Raw genomic sequence first — 15,068 nt, 5'->3', positions numbered from 1 at the left:
GACAGGAGTCGAGCTCCAAAGTCAAGTCTGAGCAGTGAACCGGAGTTGCCTGGACACGTGAGGAGGGGCTGATATTCCAAGAGTGGATAAAGGCACATATTCCCATTTTACAGAGTCATAACTGAGGCCAGGTCAGTCAGCACAGCTGGACAGGGATAGAGCTGGGACTGGAACCCCGCTGTGCCAGCCTCCTGGGCCGGAGGTCTTTGCACGATGCTGCCATGGAGGGTCCTATGGAAGCAGACCCCCAGCAAAGCATGTAGGGCCCCTGTCATGCTGCAAAAGTGGCCTCCCCAGGGGGACTCCTTGGGGAGCCCACTGCACCCCAGGAGTGAGGCTGTGCCAGGATGAGGCCAACCCATCCCTCTACAAAGGCACCACACCCTGGGCTTCCTTCCTGCTCTCTCAGGAAGGAGCTACTCTGTGCCTGACCTTGGTGGCAGCGGGGGGGGGGGGGGGGGGGTGTGTGTGTCAGGCCGCCCCGTCTCCTGCGGAGTCTTCAGGAGCCAAGGCCAGGGCAGTTGGCTTGGGGTTAGAAAGCTGGCTCCAGCCGCTGGGGTCAGCGGTGCCCCACATGTCCCCGTGCTACAGGACACAGGGTGAGTCTACCACATGACCTGGAGCAAGTTTATCTTGAATGCCAGTCTGAGCAGGGCCCTCAGCTCCTACTCACCTAGGTGGCAGTGGAGACGCATCAGACAAGCTCTGACACTTGGGACCACACAGCTGGAACTGAGGGAGGGGAGCAGGGGGGCGCGGTGAACAGGTATTCCTCATGTGACCCTTGCCTGGCCCTCCAGCATCCTCAGGCAGCCAAATCCTGTTCCCGCTCTGCAGATGAGGTGGGGGATCCCTGCAAGACTCTAGGACTTCCCCTTACCTCAAGCATTCCCAAACCCAGCTACCATCACCCACCCTGGGAGGCGTGTGACAAACACAGGCACCTGGGCCCCGCACCACCAAGCCTACCCTGGTGGGTTTCCAGGGGCCCAGCATCGTCAGCTCTCACAAGTGCCCTAGGTCATTGCCAAGGCCTGTGGGGCTGGGAACTGAGCTGGGCCCCAAGTAGCAACCTCCCGCTCTCTCCTGATTGCACCCTGCCTTCCCTGCCCGGGAGTGGGCTCCTGTATGCAGCAGGAATGCAGGACCGCATCACCGGGGTTATGAACACTCACCTCAGGCTCTTCCCAGCCCAGACCTGGGCAGGGTTCTGTAGCCCCCACAAGGAGCCTAAAAGGAGAGAGCCAGCCTTGCATCTCTTCAGGGGCCTGGGCTGGCTTCCCTCCCAGAGAAGGGTCGGCTGCCTCTTGCAGCCCGGCTATGTTCAGGCCCTGGGGACCAATGGCCTATGGGCAAGCTCCATGACAACTCCTCTCTCCTGCCACCACTCTGCCACCTGTCCCCTGTGTAAAGTCCTGAGGGTGGGTGTTTCCATGGCCACAGAACCTGGGCTCTGTGCAGCTTTTCTGACTCTATTCTCAGGGCATCTTGGTTCTGAGAGTGAAGGTGAGGTGTGTGGCACCTACAGTGCCAGGGCTCAACGGCTCCCCAAGTGCCCCCGGGCTCCTCTGACAGGCCTCCAAGCTGCCACTGTCTCCCTCACCCTGGCTGGGTGGGAGACCCCAGGCATTGGGGCCATAGTCACCCCTTGGCACTGCCCTCCCCGCCCCTAGGGTGCCACCCCTCTCCCCTTGTCTCCCTCCTTCGGATCCTCAACCTGGCTACACCTCAGGGCCCTTGAACAGCTCACCATGGGGACCACTGCCCACTCTGCAGGACCACCTTTGGGCACTTTTCTGGTTCTCCCCATGCGTACCCACTGAGAAAGCACGGTGAAGGTGTCCGCCCCAGCACCAGCTTTGGGCTCTGGACCATCCCTGGATCACCTGCATGTCTGTTAACACCCCCAGGGGCCTATGTCCCTGGCCTGTCCATGCAGCCACTCAGTGCTGAGAGCAGGAGGAACGAGTCTTCCTCTTACCCTTCCTTCTTCAATCTTGATTGCCCCACAGTGATTGGACAGGTTGTGATTGGTACCTAGTAATAGGGTGCTGTTGTCTGATGAAAATTCTGTGTCTCTGTGGACCAGCCGTGGGTTCCCACGCCATGCAAATGGTTCCTTTCTGGCAAGCACCAGGATCTCTTCTGTTTGCAAGCTCAAGATAGCAGCAGGCAGCTGGCCTCATCCTGGCAGAGACTTGCTTGATGGGGTGCTTCTGTTTGTGTGTCTGTGTGTCTGTGTGCATTTGTGTCTGTGTGTGCAAGAACATGCGCGCTGAGAACTCGGGGCCCAGAATCAACTAGGAGGGCCTTTTGTGACTCACACAAGGCTGAGGGGTGTCCTGCCTTCCCTACTCTGTATCATGCTGGCCACTGGTCTCCAAAACCCAGTGCCTGCCACATTTTCGTGAAGGTACGTGTGGTAATGATCGATGTCAATGATTTCCATAGTCCTCACCCAATGTCTTCACATCCATTTTCCTCTGGACCATCACAGGCTTGAGTATAAATACATTTGTTTTAAAGTCAAGGAGATCACATTTGGGGGACAAGAGTTATTTTCTTTAATTGTAAATTTTCCCTAAAGTTCACCACGTTCACCATTTAAAGTTTAGTCGTCAGCGGCATGTAGCATATTCACACTGCTGTGCAACCACCATCTCGATCTAGTTCTGGAACATTTTCATCCCCTCAAAAGGAAATGCCATCCCATTAAGCAGTCCCTGGCAGCTGGTCATTTGTTCCCGGTCTCTATGGATTTGCCTGTTCTGGATGCTTTGCAGAAACAGAACCACCTGCTGTGTGGCCTTTGGCATGTGGTCTCTTTCGCTTGGCCTCCTGTGCGTCTTACCTGTGCTGCTGTGTGCATCAGGACTTGACTACAGTGGCTGGACGACACGCCACTGTGTGCACAGACCCCATTTTGTTCATGCATTTGCACTTCAATGGGCAGTTGGGTTGTTTCCATGTTTTGGCCACTGAATAATGCTGCTGTGAACGTGGATGTGCAAGTACCTGTTAGAGTCCCGGGCAGTCGGGTCCCTAACCATGTCTTTCTCTTTAGGTTTGGTTATATGCGCTGCAGAGTGGAACGGCGAAGATGCAGAGGGAACGTAGCGAACTAGAAGGCCCCAGGCACGCAGTGGGGAGCCCACTGCATCCTTGATGCTGACCCTGCCTCTGGACAGCCCAGCAGCACAGAGCTGGCCAGGCAGCGCACATTGCAGAATTGCTAACTGCTCCTCTCTGGATTTTCCTGTTTGTTTGCAGAGGCACCTGTCGCCCGAGGAGTTCCAGGAAGTGTTTGGGATGAGCATGGAAGAGTTTGACCGCCTGGCCCTCTGGAAGAGGAATGACCTCAAGAAGAAAGCCCTGTTGTTTTGACGGCCGCCAGGGTGCCTGACCACACGCGTGCCAGCAGCAGAGCACGGGGCACCTGGCGAGAACCACGAAAACCCTTCCTCTTGCACCTGGCTCTGGCTTCTCTGTGTCCGTGAGGGGCGGGCAGTGGGCCCCTGGAGAGGGCTGGGCTGGAGGCTGGGGCAGGAGGGGGTCCCAGAGTAGGTGCAACCACTGTTTCTGCCAGCAATGCTCCTGCCCCTAGTTCAGAGCCCGGACGCCTTGCTTTGCACTGCTCCTTCCCCGCTGTTGCTTGGCATCAGGGAGATGCTGCAAAGTAGCTGTCCCAGGAAATCAAGGAACATTTCCCTGACCATGCAGCCCACCCTTCCGACCCCCGTGCAGTGCCCCAACCCCTGCACTAAGCCCTGGGGGCACAGAGGTGCCTGAGACTTGGGATTTGAGGAGGTTTGTCGATGACAGATGCTGACACAATCATGGGTGGGTGGGCAGATGGCTCCTGGGGCCTGCTCACCCCCCACCCCTTGCTCAGCCCCGGGGAGGCCCGGCCTTGCACACAGACGGGCCAGGCCAGGGAGAGTGCTGCAGAGCACCCAGGGCTGCACAAAGTGAAGTGTGGGGTGCATGATTTTTTTGCAGCCGCTTGTGAGGAGTCTGGTTTTAGGGACAAACGTCAACCTGACAGGGTACTGTCTGCCAGGGCCCTCCGTGCACTGCATTTTTCTTCCAAATCATCCCCTAGATGCCTAAATGATATCTTTAAAGTAACACAGAAGTTTTTATTTTATTAAAGAGCATAGCCTACTTAAACATAAGACGACATATATAGAGTTCCATTTTACGGTCCCACGGAAGGGGAGCGCCTCCAGCCTTATTCTCCACTGTTTGGATCTGTGTGGTTTTGCTTTTTGGTGTGCTCCTAACACCTAGGGCTCCTTGTTGGTGTTCTTTTCATCTTTTTTTTTTCTTTTTCACCTGTCACACGGGTGCCCTTAAAGGCAGCCCTTGGCCACGTGATGCTGTTTGTAAGTATGTGTGAAGTGTAGCCACCACGGTCTGCCTCGCTGTCACTCTCCACATCTTGGAGACAAAACATCCTCTTCTGGTGGCCAAAGCCCCGGAACAAAGGATTTCCATGCACCCAGCCGAATAATACCCAACTACCCAACATAGCTCTTGATCTGCCCTTTTGTGATGTGGCCTGTGTGGTGCCTGCCTCCCTCCCCCCCCCCCCCCCCCCGCAGTGAAACATGACCCCCCACCCCCTGGGGGTAAAGTGTCTTCTTGTGTGCGTGGTCCTGAGACAGGCACCTGCCCGCTGGGGAGGGAGGAGGGAGAGCCACCCTCTTCTGGCCTCCAAGGTCAGCAGGTGGTCCTGCAGCAGAAGGCTTGGCCGGACCCCCCACTGAAAGGTGTCCGTGTCTGTAATTAGGAGATGGCAGGGTGTGCTGCCTGTCACAGGACGCTTGTACAGTGAGTTCAGAGGCATATGAAACACTAGGAAGGTGTCACCAAAGTCTGTTTCCCTGTCTTCTGTGGAGCTGTGTCCCTCTGTATGTCCTGGAGGTCCTGTCTGTGAGTCAGCGTTACTCAGATCCTTCCAGCCTCACCACACACCCTGTTGCGCATCGGCTTCCCACCAGCCCGGCTCAGCCAGGGAGGCGAGTTTCTAGCACCTGACGCACTTCCCTCCATTTAGCAGCCTGAGCCCGAGCAACTGGAAACCCCCGTTTTCTCATTAGTGCAATGTTATGTCAGCTCCCAGGGGAGCCTTGGAAAAATAAAGGACGGTGTATCCTAACTTGTGAAGGTGAAAACCATTTCTCCCAGGCGTGTGTCATTTCTCAGGGCATGGGCCCCTTCTGCTGAGGGAGCCTGGGGAGAGCGTCTGTGGAAGGGGCAGGGTTCTACGAGTGGGATCCCTATTGCATGGGGACACCATAAGACACCCCCCTCTCAGGAGGCGGCAATTTGGGAGCACTTCCCAGTCAGCACTGTGCACTGGTGGTCCAGAGGGGCATGGGACCTGATCCTTGCCCCTGCTGGGGAGACCAACAAGCAAACAAAGACAACAAGACTGACTCCTCTGGGGAGGCCCCAGATACACCCCAGAGGTCAGGAGATGCTTTTTGAGAAGGTGCTGGCCAAACTAAGCCTTGACAATTGAGGAAGCATTCCCAGCGACCAATGAAGGAAAGAGCATTCCAGGCTGAGGGAACAGCAGGAGCAGACACAATGAGCTAGAGGCAGCGTCCTAGGTTCTGGAAACTTCTGTAGCTGGCTATGCCTTGGACCACAGGGCTTAGGAAAGGAAGAAATGCAGGTAGGGCTCCCACGTGGGAGGGCCTGGCAGGTCTGCCCACCACAGCCACCCATGCTGTTCTGGGATTAAATGTCTCCTAATCTCTGTTTTAGCCTGCTCAGACTACAATAACAAAATGGGTGGCTTAAACCACAAGCACTGATTTTTCATAGTTGCGGGGTCCAGAAGAGTCCAAGGCAGAGGTGCCGCGGTGATTGGGTTCTAGTGACAGCCCCTCCCTGGCTGGCAGACGGCTGCCTCTTACCATGTCCGCACTTGGTGGACACAGATCATGCATTTTATCCAACTCTTCTCCCTACGAGGGCACCGTCCCATCGTGAGGGCCCCACCCTCATGGCCTCATCACCTCCCCGAGGCCCCATCGCACAGGGGGTCAGGCTTCCACATACAAATCTGGGGGATACAGACATTCGGACTGCAGCACTCTCTAATCTCATTACAATGAGTGTAATGACTCTTGTGAACCTCGAGTGTTCCCCTCAAAAGCCGGTCCACATGTGCCACCGGCCCATCTTGGTAAATGACACAATGTACCCTCCCCCCTCTGTTATGGAACTCAGAAATAGGTGTGCTCCCCTCAGCCCCCAGGACCACCCACCAGAGGCCCTGGTTCCACTGCAGATGTCCCCCGGCATCTCTCCTGCTCCGCAGACACAGTCATGGGATTGTTCCCAGAGTGGAAGGTAGCACTCTTCCCCCGATGGCCTTGGGACACAAGTGTGCACCTGGCCTGTCCCAGGCAGACCTGGACATGTGGTCACCCTGACCACGCTGAGTCCACCCTCACCTCTCCCTGGACAGATGCAGCAGCTCCCTGGCAGGCCATTCCCAGCCAACAGCCAGGGCCCCCACTCATCACCTGCTATGAGGTCCTGGTGTCTGTCCTATTTGTTACAGCCATGAGCCTTTCTTTGGGTTCCCTAGGCAGCAAGTCTTGAGCTGCTGCACATGCCCTCCTTCCTCCCAGGTGAGGTCCCCTCTACCTTCGTTCTGCTCAGACGTTCCATCAGACAAGCCCCTTGCAGGCTCTTTAGGAAATCTGCTCCATGCCTGTGCCAGGACTCATTGCGCCCACCCGCTGTCTACACACGGCCTCTATTGATTGACTCTTTCCCTCCAGCACCTGTAGAGCCAAGAGGGCTGATGGTTTTATAACAGTGCTCTGCGCCCCGGGGATGTGATTGGAACATTCGGTTAGGAGGCCGGGGCCCACCTGGACACTGTGTTTTCCCCAGGGTGGTCCTTATTTCCCAGAGTGGAAACCCATCCACCATGTAAGTGAAAGATGGATCATTGCAGAGCTAGTTCCCATCCCCGTTGTATCCCCCTCCCCGACCCCCACCTTCTGGGGGGGGGGGAAGAAACCCTGGTGTCGAGGAGGCAGCTCACCTGTGCTGCGTGCTCTGGGACCCAGCACAGCCCCCCTGGGAGGACCTCTGTGGCTAGCGTGTACCCTTCCTGAAAATTTAACAGGAGAGGGTATCCATGCTATCCTGGTGGCCACCAGAGGCTGCCAGGCTGTTACCCAGTTAGGTTTCATGAATAGAGGCTGCCTTTTCTTCTGCCTGAATCCAGAGGTCCAAGGAGCATTCCTCAGCGGTACCTCACTCCTGAGAGCTCCCTTCCGCAGCCCTGCCTGCTGGCAGCAATTCCTGCCTCTGCTCCTCGAACATCTCTGTTCTAAAGCTTATGTGCCATGTCACATCCTCTGCTCAGGAGCCCATGGCAATCTGTCTGTAGCACACACTTGCCCATGCCATTCCCTGCCTGGAGACCTTCCTGGGGGGACCTCTGTGGCTGCTCCCTAACTCCTTGACAGGCATCACCTGGCCACCGATGACCTTCACAGACTTCCTTCCTCCTTCCCACTTACCTCTGTTCCTTAAGTAGCAACTCCCACCTCCCTCCCACACGCAGCACCACCCTTTGCAAAGGCTCTTTCCTCTGCCTGGAATGCGCCCACCTAGCAAACTCCTATTCATCCTTCAATACCCAGCTGAGACACAGTCTTCTCAGCCAACTTCCATAATAGGACCCCTCCCCCAAACTGTTATCACTCTTCCTTCCGTCCAGAAAGAATAGTTCATCAACAAATATTTACTGAGCTGGGCATGAGAAAACAGAAATGAAAAAGACACTGTCCCTGACTTCCAGAACCGGTCACAAACTCATGGGGGAAATGTACTGTGGACTGAATTGTGTTCCTTAAAAACCTACACACTGAAGCCCTCACTCCCAATGTGACCATATTTGGAGATGGGGTCTAGAAGGAGGTAATTATGGTTAGATGAGGTCAGACGTGGGGCCCTGATCTGATTAGGGATTGTGTCTTTTAAGAAGAGGAAGAAAGTTTCCTAAAAGGCCATGTGAGGGCATAGCAAGGAGGTAGGAGTCAGCCAGGGAAGGTCAGAGTGAGAAAGATGGAAGGAGCATCGCAGGTCAAGGTCAGGGGACAGAAAGTGGCCTGTTGCCCCTAGGACCTGCACGGTGTGGCTGGGGTGGGGCGTGTTCCCTTCTCTGTGCTCCACGGTAGCCTGGCTGTACCTGGTTTAGGACATCTCCCCTATCAGCTCATCATTATCTGTACCCTGTGCTGGGGAGATGCTGTCCTGCCCTGCCCAGGCCTGTACGCAAACACCTGCATCTCTGGCCATGGGATCTGCTCAGCCTGCATGAGGGGCAGGCCCGGGGTGCCAGGAGCTAATGCAGCTTCGAGAGCAGCTCTCAACCAATAAGTCTTCCCAGGCTGTCCCCCACTGAATGGGACAACTCTGAGCTTGTCCCAACCAGGTTTGAGCCCCCACTGCCCACAGCAGGCACCTGCTCACACACACACCTCCCTGGGCTCATTCCCTTCTTTCCTTGACTGTCCTTCCCCTGCCCTGGTGCTCCCTGGGATCTCCTCCCACTTAAATGGCTTGTTCTCTGTCCTGGTTTCTGGGTCTACTTCTGGGGATACCTGTCTTTCCTCCCTCAACTCTGGCCTCACCTACAGAGGGTAGAAAGGTGCTCCTTTTATAGCCAGCACAGGAGGAAACACAGCTGTCTGGCATAAGCATCCAGGGCCACGGAAGGTGGGTGGGTGATCCCCACCACTGCTCCTGCAGTAAGGCGGGGGTCCTATCCCATGCTCGAAGCCCCACTGCCTATCCCAGAAGCATTGGGGTGGGCTCTTTCTCTCTCTAGCCTACAGAAAACACTTTCTGCATCCCAGGATGGATTTTTCTGGAGCAAGTGCCCACAAGAAGCTGCTGGTCTATGGGGACCTGTAGCTTTCTGCTAAGAGCCTCTGGCAGGACAGAGTGACCCTGGACTGGGGAGGAACAGGCACAGCCTCTGTCCTGGCTGAAGTAACTGCTCCTATTGACCTTCTGCCCTGGGCTCCATTTGGTCCACCCTCCCTCTAGGGGGTCTTCTTCCAGCTGTCCTGGGTTACCAAGTCCAGGCTGGCTCCTGACAGGATCCCTGTCACCAGCGAGTCTGAGCACATGCAGACCCCAGTTGCCTGCCAGGTTTAGTCCTTGCTCTCAGCACATCAAGGCCTCAGGCGTGTGTGGGCCTCCAGAAACCTACTTTACTGTCCACCAGTATTGCCCTCTGGTTAAGACACTCCATCCAAGTCCTTTGAGCCTTTGGAGACTGGCTGCCAGTAGAGCAGAGCTTCTCATGTGCCTGAATGCTTGACCTTCTCTACACTAACACCTTGGTGGTCCTTCAAATGTCTCCAAGACTTTTTCTGCCCTAGAGAAGTAGATAAAAGAATAACCTTTCAGTTGTGTGTGTGTGTGTGTGTGTTTAAAGATTTTACTTATTTGAGAGAGAATGAGTGAGAAAGAGCACAAATGGGAGGAGGAGCAGAAGGAGAGGGAGCAGCAGACTCCTTGCTGAGCAGGGAGCCCGATGCAGGGCTTGATCCCAGGACCCCGAGATCATGACCTGAGCCAAAGTCAGAGGCTCAATCAACTTAGTCACCCAGGTGTCCTCTGTTGGGGTTTATGGTCATTCTTTGGACTTGGATATTCTCCCATAGGCCAAAGAGAGCCCTTAGCACCATGGGGAGTGGGGAGGCACCTCCCATCACTCTTTGGGGGTAAGAGAATTCCATCTGTATATTCATATCTCTCAATGCTGACCAGCTATGACTTCTCTCAGATCTCCAGCTCTTCTAAGGGGCAGCCCTTAGTTGCCTCACAATCAAGAGGTCAGCTACTAGGGCACTGACTCACTCCCTTTGCTCGGTGCTCCCAAACACACCTGCCAGTTCATCCTTGTTCAGAGCAGTACAGCTCTGTTTCTCTGCCTCTGCCCACCCAACAATGGCCTAGAACTGCCTGTAACCTTCCCTTCCAGTGGCTTCCCAGACCAGTTCATGTGCATTTCTCTGGGAAAGGAATTTTGAGGTTTGCTTTTAAAGCACTATGTCTGCCCCTCTTCCTTTGTCGTGGGCTGTCCTGTGGAGGAGGGGTTGGAGGGACCAGGCCTGGGAGAGGGACACTGATAGGAATGATTTTGCCATAATTCTGGGGAGACTGCAAAGGCTGGGGTGAGGCTGTGGATTCCAGAAAGAGAGCCATCAGGACCTGGCATCTGGATGTTGGGGGGACAGGGTAGAGGATGAGATCCTGCTCACTGGTAGGGCAATGGGACAGATGCTGGAGCTGCTCACGAGTAATGAAACCTAAGAGGAACAGCTGGTCTGGAGTGTGAAAGGCAGATCTGAACTACTGCGTGTCATGGATGAGGTGCCCACATGCCACCCAGGGGAAGGTACCCCAGGGAGAGCCAAACTGGCAGGTTGGGGGCTCAGTGGAGGGAGGTGGCAGGGCAGGGATGTTTGTGAGGGACAGCCAGGGTCACAGGCCCTTAAGAGACCTCCCTAGGGATGGTGCAGAACCAGCAGAGCAGACCCGGGGGAACCCTGGCTTTTGTGCACTTGGTCTTCCCCCATCTGCCGGACAGGGAAGGGAGCGGGAGAGTGTGATTCCCAAGGTGAGGGGAGAGAGGATTAGAAACAGAGTAGACATGAGGTGGGATGCGGTCTGATGGGACCCAACTGTGTGGGGCGGAAGAAGCCAGGGCACGTAAATGCTGGTAGGTTTTGGAAGAGATGAATTGACAGGGTTTTTCTTTTCTTTTTTCCCCCCCCCCATTTTCTTTCAACATTATAAGACTGTCTCATTGTCTTTTGACTTCACTTATTTCTGGTAAGGAGTCATCTGTAATTCTCATTGTTATTCACCAGTATATGATGTTTGTTATATGACTGCTTTTTAAAAAAATCACTTTTATATTTTTTTAAAGATTCTATTTATTATTTGAGATTCTATTAATTGTAAGAGAGAGAGAGAGAGAGAAGGAGCAGGGGTGGGGCAGAAGCAGACTCCCCACTGAGCAGAGAACCCAACATGGGGTTTGATCCTGGGACTCCAGGATCAGGACCTGAGCTGAAGGCAGACACTCAACCACTGAGCCACCCAGGGGCCCCTAATGTCATTTGTTTTAAAGTGCTGGGTTTGGGGGTATTTTGTTACATGGCCACAGATGGCTGGCATAGCAGCCTGGAGGTTTTCTGAACTGACCGCACATCTTAAACTGGGCCCAGCTGCCATGGATCGCCTTTGCTGCCTCTCAGCTCCAGAATCTAGGAAGACTGAGTCAAAAGTGTCATGGAAATACAGCTTACTTTGGCCTCTAAATAGTTTGTATTTATATTTTTCCTCAAGAGACATGTTATTGGAAGAGTCTAGGAAGAGGCCTCAGGTCACAAACTCCACCTAGTAGCCCTTTGCTTTATCGAACCCGGTCAGAAGTTTCCACAGAGTATCAGTTCAACTTTGAGGTCTATAACTCTGATTTATTTTCCTATTGAATGAACATTCTCTTTACATCAGAAGGGCTGTAGTGGCAAACAGGGACTGGCTTTGTTTTCGGAGGTGCTAGGCTGTCCCAACATTCATTTCCACATCTTTCTACTAGTCAGAGCTGTGAAGCCTACCTGGACTGGTCCATTGGGTGGTGACTTTGTCAGTGAATGTGGAGCCCAAACAGGATGGCCCCTGATGAGGAAGGAGACTCAGGCTGAGTTTCTCCATGTGACAGACATTTGTTGAATGCCTGTATGTGTCCATTAGGAATTCTGTAAGTAACAGAAAAATTGATTAACACTGGCTTACACAACTAGGAGATTTGCTTTTTCCTACCGAATGGAGAATCTGGAGGTAGGTGGTTCCTCCCCTTGATTCAGTGGCTCAAGGGTGCAAGGGTCAGAATCTCTCTGATTCTGACTTTGCTCATGGTTGTGAAGTGGCTGCTAAGGATCCAGATATCACATGCGTGTCCAAAGGTAATGAATGTCTCTGCCACTGACAGCGTCAACGGTGCTGATTCCTTTTCCCCTAAGAGGAAAACCTTCCCTGGAAACTAATGATATGCTGGTAGATCTTTAATTACTGCCTTCTGGGGGATGGGTGGAAGGAAGAAAGTCCTGATCTACAGTCGTTACCAATTTCTGTGCTATAAATACTCTCACATCTAATTTCAATGACAATGCTGACTGCAGCTATGGGAAGAGATGCCAGTAGCACAACATCATATGGTATTTCTATCTCACAGTTACAGAATACAGATGTAAATCCCCCGATAGCGTAGGTAAATGTAAACTGTAGTAAAATAACTAGGAAGTCATCCATTTTGAATATTTATTTATCTTTGTTTTTAATATAACCTTTAATCATAAGTTTATATCATTTGATTTTTAAGTAATGACTGTGTTTAATAAGTGACTTTGTAAAATTCTTAAACAATGAACAATCAGCTCTCAAGGCATGATCCAAATTGGCTGGAGGGCACCACTCTTAGAAATCTTTCAGCCAACTTCCACTGTGTCTCACTGGCCAGGACAATGTCACATGGCCACGTCAGGCTGTGAGGGAGGCTGGGAAGACAAGACACTATTCAGGTCTATAGGGTGGAATATGGCCAGGGAAAAGGGGCTGGAAAGGATTGCAGGGAGGGCCAACAACCTCCAACCGACTGCCCTGGAACAAAGCTGTGCTGGGTATTTGGAGCACAGGGTGAGCAAGACAAATCCCATTCATATTCTCATGGGCTTTCAGTGTTAGTGGCAAGAGAGAGGTTTTAAACAAATACGTGTAATTGTGATGGATGCCAGAAAGACGCACAGGGTGTGTGAATGTGTGTATGGGGAAGGGGACCTGGTATTCGTTTTTTACTGTTTCATCAGAAATGACCACAAATGTAGCAGCTTAACACAATGCACACATATCTTAACTCAGTTTCTAGGCTACATTTTAGCTGGGTCTTCTGCTCACGCTTCACCAAAGGCTTCACTCAACCTGTTAGCCAGGCTGCATCCTCACTTGGAGGCCTCACTAGGGAAGAATCCACTCTCAAGCTCATTCAGCTCGATGCCTGAATTTATATCTCTAAGCCTGCATGATAGGGGGCCCAGATTTTTGCTGATTGTTGGCTGGGGGCTGTCCTCAGGTCCAATAGACTCTCAGCCAGGTGGGTTTCCCCAAAGGCCACCTCACAGCATGGCAGGTGACTTTTTCAAAGCCTGTGAGTACAACCTCTCTCTGTGGTCTGCTGAGATGAATTCTTACATAATATCATGTGACCATGGGAGTGATACCCCACCAATAAATGCTGGCCACATTACATTGGCTAGAAGCTGTTACGGTTTCTGCCTGCACTCAGGGTAGGGGATCATACAAAGGTGTGACTCATTGGGGGTCACCTGAAGGTGTGTCTATCACAGTTGTGCTCGGAAAGCCTTCCTGGAGAAAGTGACATTTAGGGAGAGACTGGAAAGGTCAGTTGGAGTTGGCTAGTATAGGGAGAATGATGTGTCAGGCAGAGGGCAGTATGTGCAAAGGTCTGAAGCCTGGAGTGACCATCCTTTGTACTAACTACTCTCTGGGATGTTATTTTCCTATTCTCTGAGGACATCCCCAAATCACACTGACTGGAGAGGAGTAGGAAAGCTTCTTATATTCATGGAGGAATTTGTCTAACAAATCAATTTGGAAGTCAGACTGTGTGTGTATGTGTCTGCATATATAGGAGATGGGACCTTATCCATTTATTCATCTATTCTATCACCATTCTGAGTATCTTCAGGGCACCAGGTTACATTCTGTGCACAGAAGTGAGTCAGAGTCCTGCCTTGGCCTAGAAAGTTCACACTTCATTGAGGATGGTGGAGGGGGGGGACCCCAGCTGGTGCTGTGAAGGTGGTGGGAAGGCAGAGAGGGATTGTATCAAGGAGCAGGGGAAATAAAACACTCAAGGATGGATTTCAGATTTTAGCCTGAACAACTGTGTAGATGGAGAGGCCATTTACTGAGAACAAGAAGAATGTAGAGGAGCTCGTTTGGGGGTGTTAAATAAGGCACTTGTTTTGGCCATGAGAAGTTTGAAATGCCTCGTGGGCATCCAGCTGAGGATCTGGGAGAGGTCAGGTGGGGTTGGAGATAGAGACCTGGCCATCACCACAGTATGTAGATAGCCTGGAAGAGCATGAGATTTCCTGGTAAGAGAGTTCCACCTGGCCCCAGCCATGGGCTACCCTAGCACCCCAAGATGTAGAGGCTGGGCAGAGCGAGGGGTGGATCCCAGAGACTGGAGGAGGAGCAGCTAGTGAGGTAGAGAGAAACCCAGAATATGTGTTGGATGATGCCAAAGGATCAAATACAATGAAGACAGAGGTTTTCAGGATGATCTGCACTTAAATATGTGGGGGTGACAGGATGGCATTTCAGGTGCAAAATATAAACACCACGAAAGCTTTGAGGTAGGAAAGGGAAACAAGCTTAGCTCTTGGCTCTTTCATCATGCGTTACAGTGACCCCGAGAGGTGTCTTGTCCTGCAGGGGAGGACCAAGTCTGCCTCCCCGCCACTCCTCGTGCACGTCGCCTGTGCTGCGAAAATACTTGTCGGATGAATAAAAGATGAGTCAGTGAATAGAAAGGCTGTGACCTGGGGCGGCAGGTGATCTGGCTTCTCGGGCCTCAGTTTCCCTGTCTGTTACGCAAGCCAACGTTACTAGCCCGCGTTGCGGGTTTGGGGCGAGCACAGCCTGCGGAGCCGCCCCCGAGGCCCCGAGGGCACAACGCGGGGGGCCCTCCCGGCTCCGGCCGCGGACTCGGCCGCCAGCCGCCCAGCTCCGGGGGACCCCGCAGCCCCGCCCCGGCGCGGCCCCGCCCCCTCCTTTGTTTCCCCGGCCCCGCCCCCCGCGCGCGGCTCCCTCCCCATTGGTCGGGGGGCGGGTCCCGAGCGCCGGGAGCCGCCGGGGGCGGGGCGCGGGGCGCGGGCGGGGCGCGGGCGGGGCGTGTGCGCCTGCGCGGTGCTCCAGCCCGGCCG

At 53.6% G+C, this 15,068-nt stretch overlaps 1 protein-coding gene and 1 long non-coding RNA gene across 27 annotated transcripts in view; one reads left to right on the top strand and one right to left on the bottom strand.

Annotated features, from left to right (window-relative positions):
* The window catches only part of ABLIM2 (actin binding LIM protein family member 2), a 142,803-nt gene extending 137,626 nt beyond the window's left edge, over positions 1-5,177 (top strand). For all 26 annotated transcript variants that reach the window (XM_072803070.1, XM_072803304.1, XM_072803247.1 and 23 more), the window contains one exon: positions 3,271-5,177. Coding sequence is in view for 1 of the 26 variants with exons in the window: in XM_072803327.1 (XP_072659428.1) it covers positions 3,271-3,384 (114 nt within the window). In the remaining 25 variants the exon portion in view is untranslated. The remainder of the gene's footprint in view (positions 1-3,270) is intronic.
* Positions 5,178-9,066: 3,889 nt separating this feature from the next.
* Positions 9,067-14,900, bottom strand: LOC140610337 (uncharacterized). Its single transcript, XR_012012033.1, has 3 exons — positions 14,685-14,900; positions 11,679-11,819; positions 9,067-9,424 (listed from the first exon to the last, which is right to left on the bottom strand). It is a non-coding gene; the product is annotated as an uncharacterized lncRNA (long non-coding RNA).
* Between the last annotated feature and the right edge of the window lie 168 nt (positions 14,901-15,068).

This window comes from Canis lupus, chromosome 2 (assembly GCF_048164855.1).
Source record: "Canis lupus baileyi chromosome 2, mCanLup2.hap1, whole genome shotgun sequence".
NCBI classification, from domain to species: Eukaryota; Metazoa; Chordata; class Mammalia; order Carnivora; family Canidae; genus Canis; species Canis lupus.
Note: the sequence above shows the minus strand (reverse complement) of the source record. Positions and strands in the feature narration are given on the sequence as shown.